We start from the raw sequence: 16,485 nt of genomic DNA on the forward strand, positions 1-16,485 counted from the left end.
AGTTGTTTACGAGAACAAAGCCCTTCAAACCATAAAAATTGATCTAGTTGTAAATATGAAGATGTAATACACACCTTTTTTAACAGTGGTACACCATGTAGATCAAAATATTGCTCCATCTGAAGTATCCAATTTACCAGATCCTTGCCATCAAACTTCCTCATCTTGCTTTTTCTTGATTTTAGGAGCTCGATCTTGAAACGACTGTAACTCTGTACTTTTGGATCTTTAAGTTCTGAAATTGCGATCTGTGGTAGCCCTCTTTGTTCTCTTTCCAATGCCACCAATTTGATCCAAATTTGATTCTCCAAGAAAGAGTTATGCACAATCTCCCAAGATGACCTGATTATAGATCTTTCTAGAAGAGCAAACTTGTATGAAGTGCAGCGTGTCACTGTTTCGAGCTTTGGCTCTAAAAAATATCTACAAGAAACTACAGTCTGTCCTATTTCTGTACCTTCTTATGGAATTTCAATCTAATGCTCATATAGAAAGTTATGATGATTTTCCCCAGGTCACCTGTTTGGAATGTAATTCAGGAGTCTGCAAAAAGACCAAATTCGTCAGATCATATCTCCACAAATATAGCGCAAAAAGCTCTAAAATTCGGACCCGAGCTTTAGTACGACCTCATCTCAAATGGGTTTTTTGTTTAGCTTCTAAAATGTCGTAGAAAAAAAGTTATAGCAAAAATTCCACGATGACCTATTTGGAGTAGCGAAACCCTAGAATCCAAAGCTCTGATACCAAATGTTATGAAACGAGCTTAAGAAAAGATAGAAAAGATAGATCAACGCCTTAGAATTCAGCCTCTTCGAGGGGGAAACCTCCTTTACATTACATAAATGAACAATTCTTGGATGATACAAATGAAAAGACCTCCTTTCTATATATAGGAGTCCAAGGGGTCATAACATAATCAGAGCCGACATAACAATAATAATGTAAAGGCACAATAATAACAATAGTGGGCTTCTATGGGGAGGGTTTGCAGACGTCGCAGCAGACGGGGCTGACAGGGGACAATTGCAGGAGACAGCATGAGGGAGGCCGAAGACGATAAGCCAGGGAGGCGAATCTCGCTGAACCTGCACTTCAGGTATCTAAGTTTTCATTAGCAAAGTTAGGGTTAAAACCTAGAGGCAAGCTCTGAGTGGGAAATGGAAGATCCAAAGGGGGGGGGAGAGATCCCCTCCTTCAAAAACGTGGTAACAGGTGAGACCAGCGCAAGTGGAAAGCAACATAACCAGAAGGAAAGCTATGCCCCAGTAATGGGCAACCTATGGCAGAAAAGGATGAAAGGAAAATGCCTACCTAGGGCACAAAAGCAACCAAGATGTGTCATTCCCTGCAACAAACTGGAGGAATATAACTGTTACATGAAGGACCATGCCCTGATATGCAAATTCATAGGCTACTGGCCTTCGAAGAAAGAGTTATACAGATGGATCGACCAAAGGTGGAGACCTAGAGGCCATATAGATCTGAAATTGGGAGCTAAAGGTTTTTTCACAGCCATCTTTACGAATCTAGAGGACAAGAACAGGATCTTTGAAGAAGGACCGTATTTTATGAACAACGCAGGCTTGTTCATGAAATACTGGGAGGAAAGATATAGCCCAGAAAAGGAAAAATTACTGGAGGCCCCAATCTGGGTTAGACTGTTTGGGCTTCCCGACGAATTCTGGGACCCTGAAATTTTGGAAGGAATAGGTAACTCAATCGGGAGCTTTGTTAAAATTGCAGAAGCTACAAAATGAGGCAAATATAACTCTTACGCGAGGATCTATGTTTACATGAATTTGGCAGAACCCCTCCCAGAAAGTATCAAGCTGGAATATCATGATGAAGTTTGGCAACAGCCAATAGACTACGAACACATCCCTTTTAGATGCCGCAACTGCCATGAATACGGCCACCTATATAGGCAATGCCCGCTGAATAAGGAGGAGGAATCAAAGAAAAGTCAGGCGGAATATCAGAGAAATGCAGAAAAAATGGAGGAGACAGAGAGGGGTTTTCAGCAGGTTACAAGGAGAAGGAGACAGAGTAAGGAGGGACCAAAAACCCAACCACAGGAGAAACCCAGTCACACAATAAATCAAAACAAGTTTCAGGTGCTACAGAGTGAAAATGAGGACTATGAAATAAATTTGGAGGATGACGAAGACCCTGGGAACTCCCCAATGGAAATCGCTGGTGAAGATAAAGGAAAGGAAGCAAACCCAAGAAAAATCAGTGGAGAACGAACGGAAGAAAAGATGGAAGACACAGCAATGCAATCCCAGATGGATGTGGAAAACCAAGCCGAAAGCGAGGTTGAAGAGGAGAGAATCATGAAACGGTTAATTCAGGAATGGAAATATCTAGATAGTAGATTCATACCTGAAAAGCAGAAACAACTGTATAAGGAAGTATTCCAGAAGTACAAGGAGAAAAAAGGGGAGAACTTGGACAAGCAGGTAATGACAGGAAACGAACAGGGGAATGAACAGGCGGGAATGGGCAGCTCTGGCAAAAACAGTAGGAAAAGAGGCCGGAAAACGATGAGTGAAACTATCCAGACTGTGGGAGAAACGTTGATAAACTCAGGTAAAGTGATACCTCTGTCAGAGGTATTCTTCCCCTCCTTCCAAAAGTTTTAAATGATTGTTATTAGCTGGAATATTAGGGGTTTGAACAGTAAGGGTAAACAAAGGTATATGAAAGATAAGTTGAAAAAAGAGAAACCTAGCATTATGATTTTACAGGAGACAAAAATTTCAGTTCAACAGCTTGAAGGAATAATTGACAAAAATAAACTGCAATACGAAGTGATGGGGCAAGATGCTATCGGCTCTGCAAGAGGTATTGCAATTTTGTGGAATCCAAATGAGATCATCTTAGATAGCTGGACCAGCATGAGTAGAGTCCTTACTGGCCTGGGTAGGATAGTAGGAACAAAGGAACAGGTCATTATTTCAGGGGTATATGGCCCCCCTTCCCCAGGGGAAAAAGAGAATCTTATAAACAGTATGAAAATCATCCGCAGACTATATCCAGAAGCTGCTTGGATCATAGGGGGCGATTTTAATTTAATCAGATCCTTAGAAGAGAAAAAAGGAGGGGTAAGGAAGATGGATCAATTCATGGACAGATTCAATGAAATGATAGAGGACTTAAGATTAGTTGACATTTAGACTATTAGTGGAAAAAGACCTTTCCGATTTGAAGCCTTCTGGTTAAGAGACCCAGAATTCATCAAGAAAGTTGAAGAATGGTGGAGAAAATGTACTATGCAGGGCAAAGGAAAAATGCACACGTTCCAATTAAAACTGAAAGAGCTGAAAGGGAGAATTAAAAAATGGAACAAGGAGGAGTTTGGTAACATTTTGGAGGACAAACAAAAACTAGAAGGGGAAATGGAATCTCTTCAGCAAAAGATGATAATGGAAGGCAGAACAGAAGAAAGCATCAACAAGGAAGGGGTAATTCTTGGAAAATTAGAAGAAAGACGGAAGCAGGAGGAAGTCCTATGGCGACAAAAATCAAGAATAAAGTGGTTAAGGGAGGGGGAAAGAAACACTAAATTCTTCCATCAGGCTATGATCAAACACAGACAGAGAAATAGGATTCTATCCATCAAAGATAAGAATGGGAATAGAGTGGTTGAGCAAGCTGAGATTGAACAAGTCCTAATAGACCACCATAAAGAAATTTTAACTGAACCTCAAGCTGATAGAAGGAGAGCAATTCAGGAAATCTGCTCGGCCATTCCTAGCTTAGTCACTGAAGACCAAAATAAGGCGCTGATGAGAGCCGTGACCTTAGAAGAGATTGAGGAAATTGTGAAAGCAATGAAGAAAGGTACTGCCACAGCCCCGGATGGCTTCACAGTAGATTTCTACCAGGCGGGATGGCACTTCTTGGGGAGAGAGATTCTTGATCTGGTAGAAGAATCAAGGATGCACCAAAAGGTATGGCCTGCCATTAACTCTACTTTCTATGCTCTAATTCCTAAAGGAGACAATTTAGAGGATGCCAATGGCTTTAGACCCATAACGCTGTGTAATGTCATTTACAAGATTATAACATCCTTGATCGCCAAGAGATTAAAACCCCTCCTTGACAAATTAATTTCAGATGAACAAACAGGTTTTGTTGAAGGCAGACAGATCCTTGATGGTCTAGTTGTAACTCAAGAAGTTATTCACTCTCTAAAAGTAAAAAAGCAAAAGGGAATGATGATTAAATTAGATTTGTCGAAGGCATATGATAGATTAAACTGGAACTATTTGGAAAAAGTCCTGGAAAGCTTTGGTTTTAACAGGAGGTGGATTGCATGGATTCATAGTTTGATTTCTTCTCCAAACTTTTCTATCCTTGTTAATGGAACCCCTACGAAAACTTTTAATGCTTCTAGAGGAATTAGACAGGGAGATCCATTATCCCCGTTTCTGTTCATTTTAGCAGCCGAAGGTCTGGGTCGCTTTATTAAACAAGAAAGAGAAGCGAACAGAATAAAAGGCCTTAAGCTCTGGGGAAATAACCTACCCTTAACTCATCAGCAATTCGTTGATGATATAATGCTATTCGGAGAACCAACTGTCAAAGAAGTAAGGCATCTCAGAAGAATTTTGGATCTGTTTGCGGAGGCTTCTGGTTTGGAAATCAATAGAGATAAATCTTGTATTTTCATATTTAACACAGTGGATCAGGTTAAAACCCACCTCATAAGATTATTGGGTTTTAAGAGAGGTGAATTACCTACGAAATACTTGGGCAACTTATTGGACTTTACCTCTAAAAGGATGAAAAATTGGCAAGGTGTCCTGGATAAACTGAGCAACAAGGTAGCAAACTGGGCCTTTAGGGTTTTAAACATTGCTGGAAGAGTTGTTTTGGCTAAATCTGTCCTTCAAGCTATCCCCATCTACCCTTTATCGATAATGGCTGCCCCTTTAGGGGTATGTGCTAAGATCAGAAAAATCATAAGGAATTTTATATGGCGAGGGTCTGACCAGAAGAAAAAATGGGCCCTAGTTTCTTGGAGTCAGTTAACGGAGAGAAAGGAAAAAGGAGGATTGGGGCTGAGGGACCCTGAAACTCTCAACAGAGTATTGGGAGCCAAACTGTGGTGGCGGTGGCTTAGGGGGGGAAATGATCTTTGGAAAACCATATGGAAGACAAAATACAGTATGCCTGATTCTACGGTTGAGATCTTAAGACAGAAGGAAACTCCCAAAGGATCCACAATTTGGGACCTAGCTCGTCAGAACAGGGATTTGGTTGAAAAGCATACCTTCTGGGAGATTCGGGGTGGAGAAGAGGCCAATTTCTGGGAAGACAAGTGGCAACAGAAAGAAAGAATGAGCAGAATTCAGAACCTTCATCAGATTCGGGGCAGAATTGAAGGAGACAGAACTTGTGTTAGAGACTACTGGAAAGCAAATGACCTGGAAGAAAGCTGGAGAATATGGATTGATCCAACGGAGTGGGACAAGGAGCTCAGCCAAGACCTTCAAGAAGCTTACAGGAAAGAAATTGGATCCAGGAAAATCAGAGCACGCAATGGAAAAGATATCCTCAGGTGGGGGAATTCCATGAAAGGCTTGTTCACCACTAAAGAGGCTTATTACCTAACTGATACTCAAAACAGAGGTGAAGGGAATTTGGATTGGAAAATAATATGGGAAAGTAATTGGTGGCCGAAAGTTTCCATATTCATATGGCTGGCCTCTAAGAATAAGATCCTAACCTGGGATCGAATTCAGAAAAAAGGCTTCAATGGCCCATCGAGGTGCTGTCTTTGTAACAATGATGGGGAGACCAGAGATCATCTGCTGATCAACTGTCCGTTTGCAAAGAAGCTGTGGACGAACACTAAACGAACATTTAGCAAATCCGGAATAGCCCCCAGTGAATTCAATGAACTGGTTTTTCAATGGAATAAGGAAGTTTTTCAATGTAGAGTGGTCAAAAGAGCGTGGAATCTCATCTCAGGGTTTGTACTCTGGATGATCTGGAAGGAGAGAAATCATAGAGTTTTCCAGAATTTAGCAAAGGAACCGGAGGCAATTTGGGGACGAGCTGTCGAGTTAATGCGGGAAACAATCCTGGTTGATAAGTGGGATGGTGAGGATTGGAAGGCAAACCAAGTTGAGCAAGGAATCCTGAACAAATTAAATTTAAACTTTGAGATGGTCCATCATAAGCACACCTCTCGTCATGATATGAGGATTCAAAGCCCTGATAAATTCAGTTATCCTAGAGATAACTTCATTAAATTAAACTTCGACGGGGCCTCGAAGGGGAACCCGGGCGAAGCTGGTTTTGGAGGCATTTTCAGAGATAGCAACAAACAGGTAAGGTGGATATTCGCAGATTGGGGAGGAGAAATGACAAATAACGAAGCAGAATTCTGGGCTCTTCATCAAGGATTACGGATCGCTGTAAGAAATGGGTACACTAATCTGGAAATCACGGGAGACTCGCAGATTGCGGTGGAAATGCTGAAGAAGCTCAGCAATGGTCGAGGTTGGGAGAAAGTCACTAACAGCTGGCGTACTGCGGGTATTGTTCAGGAAATTGCAGACCTTTTGAAAAGAATTGAATACAAAATAATAAACCATGTTCGAAGGAAAGGGAATCAGGCGGCTGATTGCCTGGCCAATTGGGGATGTAGAGGGCGTGGTAGCACGGTAGATAATCAGTGGAGAGCCGTGTGTGGGAGTAGGGAGTGGAAGGAGTTGGCAGATATCATAAATGCTGATCATGATCAAGCCACAAATGGAAACACACGGATCAATGAGCTGGAACAATAAAAGGATGTGGAGATCCCGAATAATGAACATAGTTCAATCGGGTCAGGAAAAAGATATGATTACAGATTACAGGGCAGTACTGCAGCAGTGTGCGAAGGGAATGGCACAAGAACAAGATCAGGGCGAAACAATTAATGATCGAAATCCTAGTGGAGGAGGGAGTGGGCTGTCAGACGCCTTGACAGCAGAAATTAATCAGGGAATGATTACCAAAAATAACGTCACCCTGGCAAGTAACCGGCGGCAAACGAACTTCGGCTCAAAGAGGTACGATGAGGACAGAAATCTTATTTATACCCAAATGGGGGAGGGAGAACAGCCATTTAGCTGTTTCCAAATCTGGAGAGGTGCGAACAATTCCGCGGAGGGTCAGCTTTTTCGGATAAAGACTTCTGAGCACCAGGGATTTCCCTGCGACGAAACTGTGGGTATCATGGAAACGAGACAGCGAACTAGGGAGGCAGAGGAGCAACACAAGTCTGCGGCGGAGGATCAGAGCCAGAAAGGGAAAGGAATTATGAACGATGGTCACCCGACTGAGATCTGGGAGATCGAGGATGAGTCTGAGGAGGAACTGCCCCGAGGTGTAGGAAATGTGCGGTCGTTTCCTCAGGACAGGATAGCAGATGAGGAGCATTATCAGACGTGTTCCGACCACTCTGAGCCACAGGAGACGAAGGTGCGTCGTTACGGCAGGAGAAAACGCGCGAGGAGCCCTGACAGAGGTATGGACTTGAGCAGAAAAAGGGGCCGGGGTCAGAGGAAGAAGACGCATGAGGAAGGTGAGAGCTCAAGGCAGGATTCGAAACCTGTTAAGCCGGCAAGAAGGACGGTTAATTTCAGAATTCGGCGGGCAGAAAGGGCCTTTCAGCGAAATACCAACCCTGCAGTTAGAAGAGTCATGCAATTTATGGAGGAAGAGTCCCTCCAGGATCAGTCTGCTGATGAAATGGAGGACTGGGAGTTTCTGATTCACGATCCTGGACATACCAGGGGGAGAATGTCCTTATTCAAGCAATCGTTGCACATCTACTGGGTTATGAAAAGGCTGCTGGCAAAGGCACTGGAACAAGTTGCAAAGGAGATGGTTGAGCTAGCCAAGGGAGACCCGGACCTGCGCAGAGAACTGAGCCTCATCCGCTCTGCTGTGGAGAGGCAAGAGGAGAAGATGGAGGCAATTCACCAGCTGCTGAAGGGAATTCAACAAGATGCAGCGAGAGGAACAAGTCAGCAACCAGCTATGGATACTGTCTGATATAAGATATGTTCAGAAGTTCTCACTGTCTCTCTAGCTGCAGTTTTTTGCGTTATTTAGATAAAGATATATGCTTCTTGCAGACTAATAGTATTAGAAATTCTAAGGACTGTCTTGTATATTTGGCTAAGCTTATCAGACTGTGGGCCTTTTATTTTTGGGCGGCCATCAAAAACTATAGATGGATCAAGTACCCGGTTTCCCCATGTGGGCGGGTCTTCAATTTATTTTTGAGACTATGTAATGCTTCATTTTCTATCCAGTAATAGAAAGAGTTCCACCTTAGCTTACAAAAAAAAATAGTGGGCTTCTATGGGGCACAATAGTAACAATATGGGCGCTACATGGGTACATCAATATAATAAGTGGGTTGTACTAATAACAATAAGGGGTTACACTAGTAGTATAGGGGCCTAACAGACATTAATTTATCCTTTCTCTTTTAGTGGCTTGCAGAGAATCAAATAAATTATATCTCTCGTCCCATTTTTCCATTAGAACACTGTCAAGAAAAATATTTATTTGTTAATCCAATTTTATGGAACTAAGATATTGTTTCCTTCATCCCCTAGTGTGACAGGGTTAAGAACCTAGTTAGAGGCCTCTTACAAAATCTCTGAAGTACAAAAGGCTTGACGTCTACATCAACTAGGGACTCTAGGTCATGGATTTCATGATGAGTCTTGGGGAAAGCAATAGAATAGAAAGCCTCAATGGTTTCGTTTTCATGTTGTTGAGCATGATTCATGCCCAATGGGCCCCAATTACCTTCTCCCCTATGATTTAACATACACTTCCTCAGTGGCATATTGGACAAGGATGACACTCTTCTAGGTTTCTTACAAAGGTATGTAGAGGCAAGGCAAGGTAATATATATCGAGCTAAGTCATATTCACTGAAAAATAAAAGTAGACATTCCCTAGAGTGCAAAAAAAGACACAATAAGACACAAATCAAGGAATGATACTCTCATTACAAAATTCAGAAGAAGCTAAAATTCTAACTTTAATCCACCAGCGAGGGAGCTGATACCACACCTAGACAAAGCAGTAAACATAGTTGAGGTCAATTAACCCTCTGTCACAAAAATTAACCAATCCAAAAGGAGAAAAATGGAAAGGCCCTACTAGGGCATACGAGAAAGTATGAGATTTTTTGAGCTGACTAGTTATCACGCCTCTAACCACCCTCCAATGTAAGAAACCAACATAATAAAAAATAGACATACGAGGTTAGACCACCAAATGCCACACATATTGACAAGATAAAAGAGGAATAACAATAAAACCTTTGTCTAGGTGAACACGATCAATAGAGATGGTGAATATTGTGCCCATTCACAAGCATAAACACATCTCTCCTCCCAGTAGCTGGTGTCTGTAGTTTTGCCTCTTTGTTGAATTTGTCTCCAGCTTTGTAGTTCCCCTAAAAAAATTTTCCACCCTGCCAACGTTGCTTTTACACATCCTTGTAATACCCCACAACCATAGGAAAACACACTCACGCTCCCACCTATTGCAACTTGAGTAAATTGTTCCACTTCTAGACTAGACACACCAATAATAGAAAATGCTCACAGATTCCCTCCTGTAGTGGGTGGCTAAGGCTTCCCATGGGGGCTTCATCGGGGGAGAAATACCATACCACATGTATTCATATTGAGGGATATACATTGAGGAAAAATGACGTAATATATTGAGCATATAATAGTGGGTAAAGGGATTTTGTATTGGTAGGTATTAAAAATGGAGCTCAAATTTAATGAAAAAAATATAAAGGGGTATAAAAAATGTTAATGAGAAAATGGATACCTACGATATCTAGTGAAAGTAGGGGTTTTTTAAATTGGGAAGTTTTATTGGGTTCATATTGGTAGGGGGTTAAATAATGTGATTTTAGAGGCATTTTCCAATATGTAGTCAAATTAAGGGTATTGTTTAGTATGCCACAAACACACATGATATGTTAGAGTTTCATTGAGTGAATCTCTTGTGAGGCTTCCCCCCTTGCTTAGGAACATGTTCTCCTCCTACACATGAATGAACAACCTCTAAAGTTCTCGAACAATATTGGAATTTACTCTAGGTGATCACATGCTTATGCATGCATGGGACGAGCCACACCACCCCATTCATAAATTCCCATATCCTCAATAGGGTGGTGGTATAACCCCCCAAGCCTCATCTCTATATCATTATCCACCCCCATGAAGGAGTCTCTATCACTTTCCAAAATGGATGGAGGAGACTCAACCCAACTAACTCAATATTCCATAGTTCAAACAACATTTAGACAAAGGTCTCTATCTTGGCATCCAAAATTGGATAAGAAATCTAGCACCTTGTTTCCAGTCCTCCTCGAATGGGAAGATATAATGTAGTTAAGGGAAGGATCAACTCCCAAATACAAGAAATGAGGCAACTCTTATCCATTTTTAAAGAAGGGGTGGCATTGATTAGTTTTTTAGCTTTCAAGATTGTCAACTTGGATTCCCTATCAATTTGCAATTTGAAGCATCTCACATCAAGCACTATTTGTAGACCTCTTTCAAGAGCCAGAAATTCCACCAAACTATTATTATTAGTGCAAAAAACTTGAGCTTACTCCCTTAAATTTTTGTTATTCCAATATACAAAATGACCTTTGTACCCTTGAGTCCTTGTGTTACCTTTTGTTGCTCCATCAAAGTTAAACTTAATAAATCCTATTAGAGGAGGACTGAAGCTAGTGGGAAATCTACTTCTTGAGTCAGAGCTCTTGGTAGTTAAGGGTTGTATCATTGTTTGAGATATTTCTAATTGCTTTAGGATCTCAACTTTCAAATGGGTCATCTTCAATCTTCTGAAGACCAGGTTTCTTCTAGAATCGTCTCTTTAATATTTCGTTTAGTAATTTTCTAAACATTGTCTATAAACTCCTTTTGTGTAACTTTTGAATATTCTCCTTTTTTTTTTCCTTCCGTAGTGCCCATAATTCAAACCCCCAACTAGTATTCATGATCTATATACTACTAGGTTATTGAATAAATTGTATTTCCCTTTCTCCAAGACCAATCTATCAAGTCGTTAGGATTAAAACACATCCAAATACAAAGTGAATTTGAGACCACATGGAATCTACAAACGAACATGAATTGACAATATGCTCCATGTTTTCTTATTTTTTTTTGCAAAGATAACAATAAAAAGGCCCCTATTAAACTTTATTTTTGATATGGTCTCATGTAAGAAACTTTCTTTTCCATATCAGCCACACAAAAATAGCCACCTTTGGCCAGAAGTTGCTTATCCAAATTCTCGTCCATAAAAGTCCTCTATGAATATCTTGGGGTCCCACTTGCAAATAATAAGCTTATTTAAGAGTGCATATTGTTTTCATTTGGCTCCCCTAACGCAATTCATTTTGATCATATGCATTTTGGATTTCATGTTCCTAAAGATCTTGATTCATATTGTCCTATAGATACCTATTTTCATGGTTTGGTCAATCCTATCATGTTTTTCATTCTCTCCAAAGAGAGGAGTTTTGGTTTGTTCTCTAAAAATATACAACCTTCCTTCCCTATTTTTCCATAGTAAATGTTCTTAGTTCGCTAAGGTATTCCATATCACTCAGGTGGGGGAGTCGTTGCCAAGAATTGTCCCAAGGCAATACAACTATTCTTGATTTCCCAAAAGGAATTTTCTTGTACTAGGCTTCTATTGGTTTAAGACAGATTCCAACTTAAAGAGCCCTTGGGAAAGAATGTGGTCCGTATTCTATAAAATTGGGAAGAATAGTTCTTGTATTTTGATCTATCCCAAATTTTTTTGCATAGTTCCTCACCTCCTTGAAGAAATTTCCATAATAGGTTTGCCTCTAGTTATTTATTCAGAGTCTCAAGTTCTCTTAGCCCTAGCCCCCTTGTAACTTAGGAATGCATAACTTCTCCCATGCCACAAGCACCAATTTCCTGGATTTATTCATGCCTCTCTACCAAACATATCTAAACCTAGAGATGATATCCATGCAAGTAATTTTAGGAGCCACAAATACCAATAATTGTTATATCAGGAGAGATTGAACAACCAATTTAAGTAGTACCAATCTTCCTTCCAAAGAGATTTGAATGCCAAAATATTTAATTCATTTGTACTATTTTGTAAAAATTCTTTCTAATAGGACGCTCCCAAGGAATTAGTTACCAACAATATCCCAAAATACTTAGTTGGAAGACTACTTATCTAGAATCCAAAAACATGGGCCAAACAATGTTGGATTAGGGCACTTATCTTGAAGAAGTAGATGTTATATTTTTCTCCATGATCACAATGTCAGAAGTTGCCATAAATTCTTAGATAATACTTTTTAAGGCTCCTAATTCATGAACAGATGGATGAAAAAATAACATGATGTCATCAAAAAATTCTTGATTAGTAATGGGTAGATCTTTCTCGAAAAGGAATTATTCCTTTGATGATACCACTATCATAGGTAGCTTTAAGGTCTTCTCCTAATACCTAAATGACCAAAATGGAAAAAAAGGGAGATAGATTGTTTCCTTGCCTTAGAGCACGTAAAGGGTTGAAAGTCATGGTAGGAGACCCATTTAGGATGATGGGAAAAAGGAGATTAGAAATAAGAGTTTGACCTAGGAGATTCACTGAGGAGAAAAACCAACTGTATTGAGACCCTCGACATGATAATCCTATTTAAGCTTATCACATGCTTTGAAAAGGTCTAATTTAATGAGGATGTCGGGCATCTTAAATTTCTTGAGGGATTGGATTACCTCATGGGCCACCGCTGTCGTATCCAATATATGTTGGGCTTCCATGAAGTAGGTCTTCTTAGGAGAGATAATATTTTTGAGTAGAGGTATGAGCTAGTTAACATTGATAGAGGAAATATTATTGCATGTTACATTGCATAGAGCTATGGTATAGAACCCACTCAAATCCTCCAACTTTCCTATTTTAGGAACTTGAGTAATGAAAGTAGCATTTAAACTTGACCATACCTTTTGGGAACGGCAAAATTACTCAACCAAGGTGTGAAATTCCGATCCTATGAAGGGCCAACAAGATTTGAAGAAGTATATAGTAAAACCTTTCGAACCTAGGGCTTTGTTCTTGGGAATTGTCATTACCACCTCTTCTACTTCAACAAAGGTGATTTCTGTCATTAGGGCCTCATCTATTCCTCATGGATAAGATGAAGAATATGAGAAGTGTTACAACTTATCATTGCTTTCCTATTAGGATTTGGTTCAGTCAACATACTGTGATAATATGCTACAATGATCTCTTTCCATCCTTGGCAATGAGGGATAAACTCTTTTTATGGTGGTGGTACTTGATAATTTCCTTATGAAATAACTTAATATTCTGCTCCCCTTCCTTGAGGCATTGTATCTAAGATTTTTGTTTTGCAAGGATCTCTGCTTATTTCTTTATATGCTCTAATAAATTAATAGTATGGATCTCCTCCTTAATTATCTCTTTTGATCACCCTTCTAGAATAATGTTTTTGTTGAATCCCCTGCATGCATGCCTCCACAACATGTTTATCAATAGATACATGGTCGAACTCCTTCCTATTCTAATCTTTAATTTTTGTTTTGAGTTCCTTTAACTTCAGTTGGAACGTATGCATTGAACGTCTTCCTTGGACATCTATTTCCTCCCACCAAGTCTTAGCTTTTGTAAGAAAATTATATTCATGTATGCATAAACCATCAAACTTGAAGGGGTGATTCCTTGGAGCCTCTTTTATATCTACTTCTAATCAGACTGCCCAATGGTTTGATCCTACTAAATAGGGAAGTATAACTTCTTCCACAAATATGTCTTACCTCGACAGGGACTCTGATATAAAAAAAAATGATCTAAGCGACTAGAAACTTGATGTTCCCCCCTCTACCATTATTCTGAGTGTAAATTCCAATATTGTTTTCTATATCATCCATCTTCAGTTCTTGAATTAAATCCTCAAATTGATTTTCCTTAGGGTTAAGCCTCCTTATGCCACCTTTCTTCTTCTCCAAATATTTTATGAGATTAAAGTCTTCACTAGTTATCCAAAAACCATCCTGGTGGAGCTCTTTTATTTTTCACAAGTTAGGAAAAAAAGTGGCCTTCATAACAAGGAGATGTGGCCAATATAATACTATTAGAAATACGAGATCCTTGGTGCTTACATAATGGAATCTTCTTGATAAAATTCGTGGGCAAGTGATCTAATCTTGGAAGGAGACTTTAAGTGGGTTCCATAGAATCGCCAAACCTCCAACACTACCTCTTGCATCTAGAGCCATAGTCTCGCATCCCCTCCAACATATTTTCACAATATGATGAACCTTCTCACTAAACACTTTTGTCTCTTGCAGCATAACTATTGTTAGGTTTTCCTTTTTTATTCTCTCCTCTAAATACCTTTATTTTCCCTGCATATTAAGGCCACAAGTTTCCAAGTGACTATCTTCACTAAGTATAGTATTGGGCAGAGGATAACATCATGGAAGCACCACCATGTTCCTTGAATTCACTAGATACTCACCTACATTTTGTATTTCTTATCTCATATTTGTTCTAATTTTCCTTTTACTTTTCCTAATAGTTTGTTCCTTAACTCTGTTGTTTTTGGTTTGGACTCCCATCTCCACACTTTCTCCTCTGTTCTCTCCCTCTCCTACCACTCCTTGATTCCACCACTAGACATACATTCGGTAGTAAAACTTCTTCTAGTCCTCTAGAATTGCTTTTAGCTCAAGGTGTGACAATTCCTAGATTAGCTTCACCGTGAACTACTCATAACTTAGTGTTTCTAATTTTTCTTCAGCCGCCATCTCAACATCTTCAATCATAGAATTAGATAACTTTTGAGGTCTAAAATGGGCCTCCTACAAAAAATGTACAACCAAAATAAACTTTATAAGAACCAATAGGATTCAAGATGATTATGTCAACCATGGGGGATGATTCACCATTTTTGGGGTAAAACAGTAAAAAGATTAAAAAATAATAAAATAATAAAGCTATTCTTTCAACTTGTATTTTCAACTATCTCCCTAAGGTTTTACTCAAATTTTGAGTGGGAGTACTCGTTGGATGAAAAATTTAATTCCTCGTCCAAGGAGTACCCATGTTGCACACTTTCGATGGACCCTGCTACATGAAAAAAGAGAAACACATGAAAAACCATGATTGCAATCACGTTTTTCATGTATTCGTCACTTTTCGTGTAGCGGGGTCCATCGAAACTATGCAACATGGGTACTCCTTGGATGAGGATTCAAATTCCACATCTAATGAGTATTTCCACTCGAAATTTGAGTAAACCCATAGGGAGATACGTTGAAAATATGAGTTGAAAAAGTAGTTTTTCCTTTTTTCCCTCTAAAATTTGATGATGTAATATAATATTATTTTATTATTTCCACTGATATTTTATAATTTCTTTAGGAGGCCCATTTTAGACCTCAAAATTCCCCTAATGTTAGCTCTTTACTCTCAATATTTAGCATTGGACTTTCTAGGGATTTCCTCTTCAGGGTGGGTTTTCCTTGGGGGGCCTCCTCTACTATCTCAACTACCATAAGATCTTATGTTAGCTTGATATTCTCCTTTACATTCATAAGCACCACAAATGTGGTTCCCTTGGTAATTTTTTTTCTTTGTTTGTGGTGGCCGTTGCCTAGTGTTTCTTCTTTTATTAACCACCTTTTGGAATCCATCTATGTTTCTTCACGGGGTTTCCTCTTGCATTTCCACCTTCTTGTGTGGGAAATATCTAAATAAGTGCCCATTCTTGTGGCATCTTCAACACCTAAATGGGACATGATCATAGTCGAGTTGTTGAATCATTCCTCTCAATGTCTCATAAGCAGATCCACATTATTCAAGAAATAGGGGTTTCTTTCAGAAAACTTGGTCTTGTCTTCTAGATTAGATAAAATCACCATGAAGAACCCTTTAATTCCTAATTTCAATTATATTTTGCCTTTGTGCTTCCATTTAGATTGAATTCACTTCACCAAATCTCTCTTTGTTGGCCAAATTCCTATGAATTTGCAAATGAGGGCATGGTCTTTCATATGTCGATGATATCCCTCCACCCTCTTAGAGGGAATAACATATTTAGGGTTAACTGCTACTTTGGTTAAGCACCTCCCCGTAACGTAGGATTGCTACTATGCCCCAAGAATTGGGCTCTGTCATTTGTTGTCATTTTTTGAAGAAGTTCCTAAGCCACCTAAATTATGTTGTTGGGTGCCTATCACAACACTTCTATAGGAAGGGATCTCACCCCTCCCTAGGAAACCACTCATTACAACTAGTTAGAATAAGCCATAAATAAAATTCCGATTTTTTTTTCTCTATATTAGAAATATCATGACCACTATTAGAAAATAGTATATTCACAAAACTATTATGCAAAAACCCTAG

At 39.5% G+C, this 16,485-nt stretch overlaps 1 protein-coding gene across 1 annotated transcript; it reads left to right on the plus strand.

Annotated features, from left to right (window-relative positions):
- Window positions 1–1,796: 1,796 nt before the first annotated feature.
- On the plus strand, window positions 1,797–6,803 carry LOC149244700 (uncharacterized). The gene is made up of 2 exons (XM_089371618.1): window positions 1,797–2,592; window positions 3,214–6,803. Exons 1-2 carry the CDS (start codon window positions 1,797–1,799, stop codon window positions 6,801–6,803), a joined length of 4,386 nt encoding a protein of 1,461 aa, XP_089227744.1.
- The last annotated feature ends 9,682 nt before the right edge of the window (window positions 6,804–16,485 follow it).

This window comes from Pinus tabuliformis, chromosome 8 (assembly GCF_031772625.1).
Source record: "Pinus tabuliformis cultivar Carrire ecotype Pingquan chromosome 8, CPIR1, whole genome shotgun sequence".
Classification (NCBI taxonomy): Eukaryota; Viridiplantae; Streptophyta; class Pinopsida; order Pinales; family Pinaceae; genus Pinus; species Pinus tabuliformis.

Bases quoted from the DNA above. Each gene is read 5' to 3' on its own strand.
- LOC149244700 (XM_089371618.1), top strand. From the start codon at position 1,797: ATGAATTTGGCAGAACCCCTCCCAGAAAGTATCAAGCTGGAATATCAT. The intron at 2,593-3,213 runs GTAAAGTGATAC...TCCGATTTGAAG, and splicing joins AGAAACGTTGATAAACTCAG to CCTTCTGGTTAAGAGACCCA.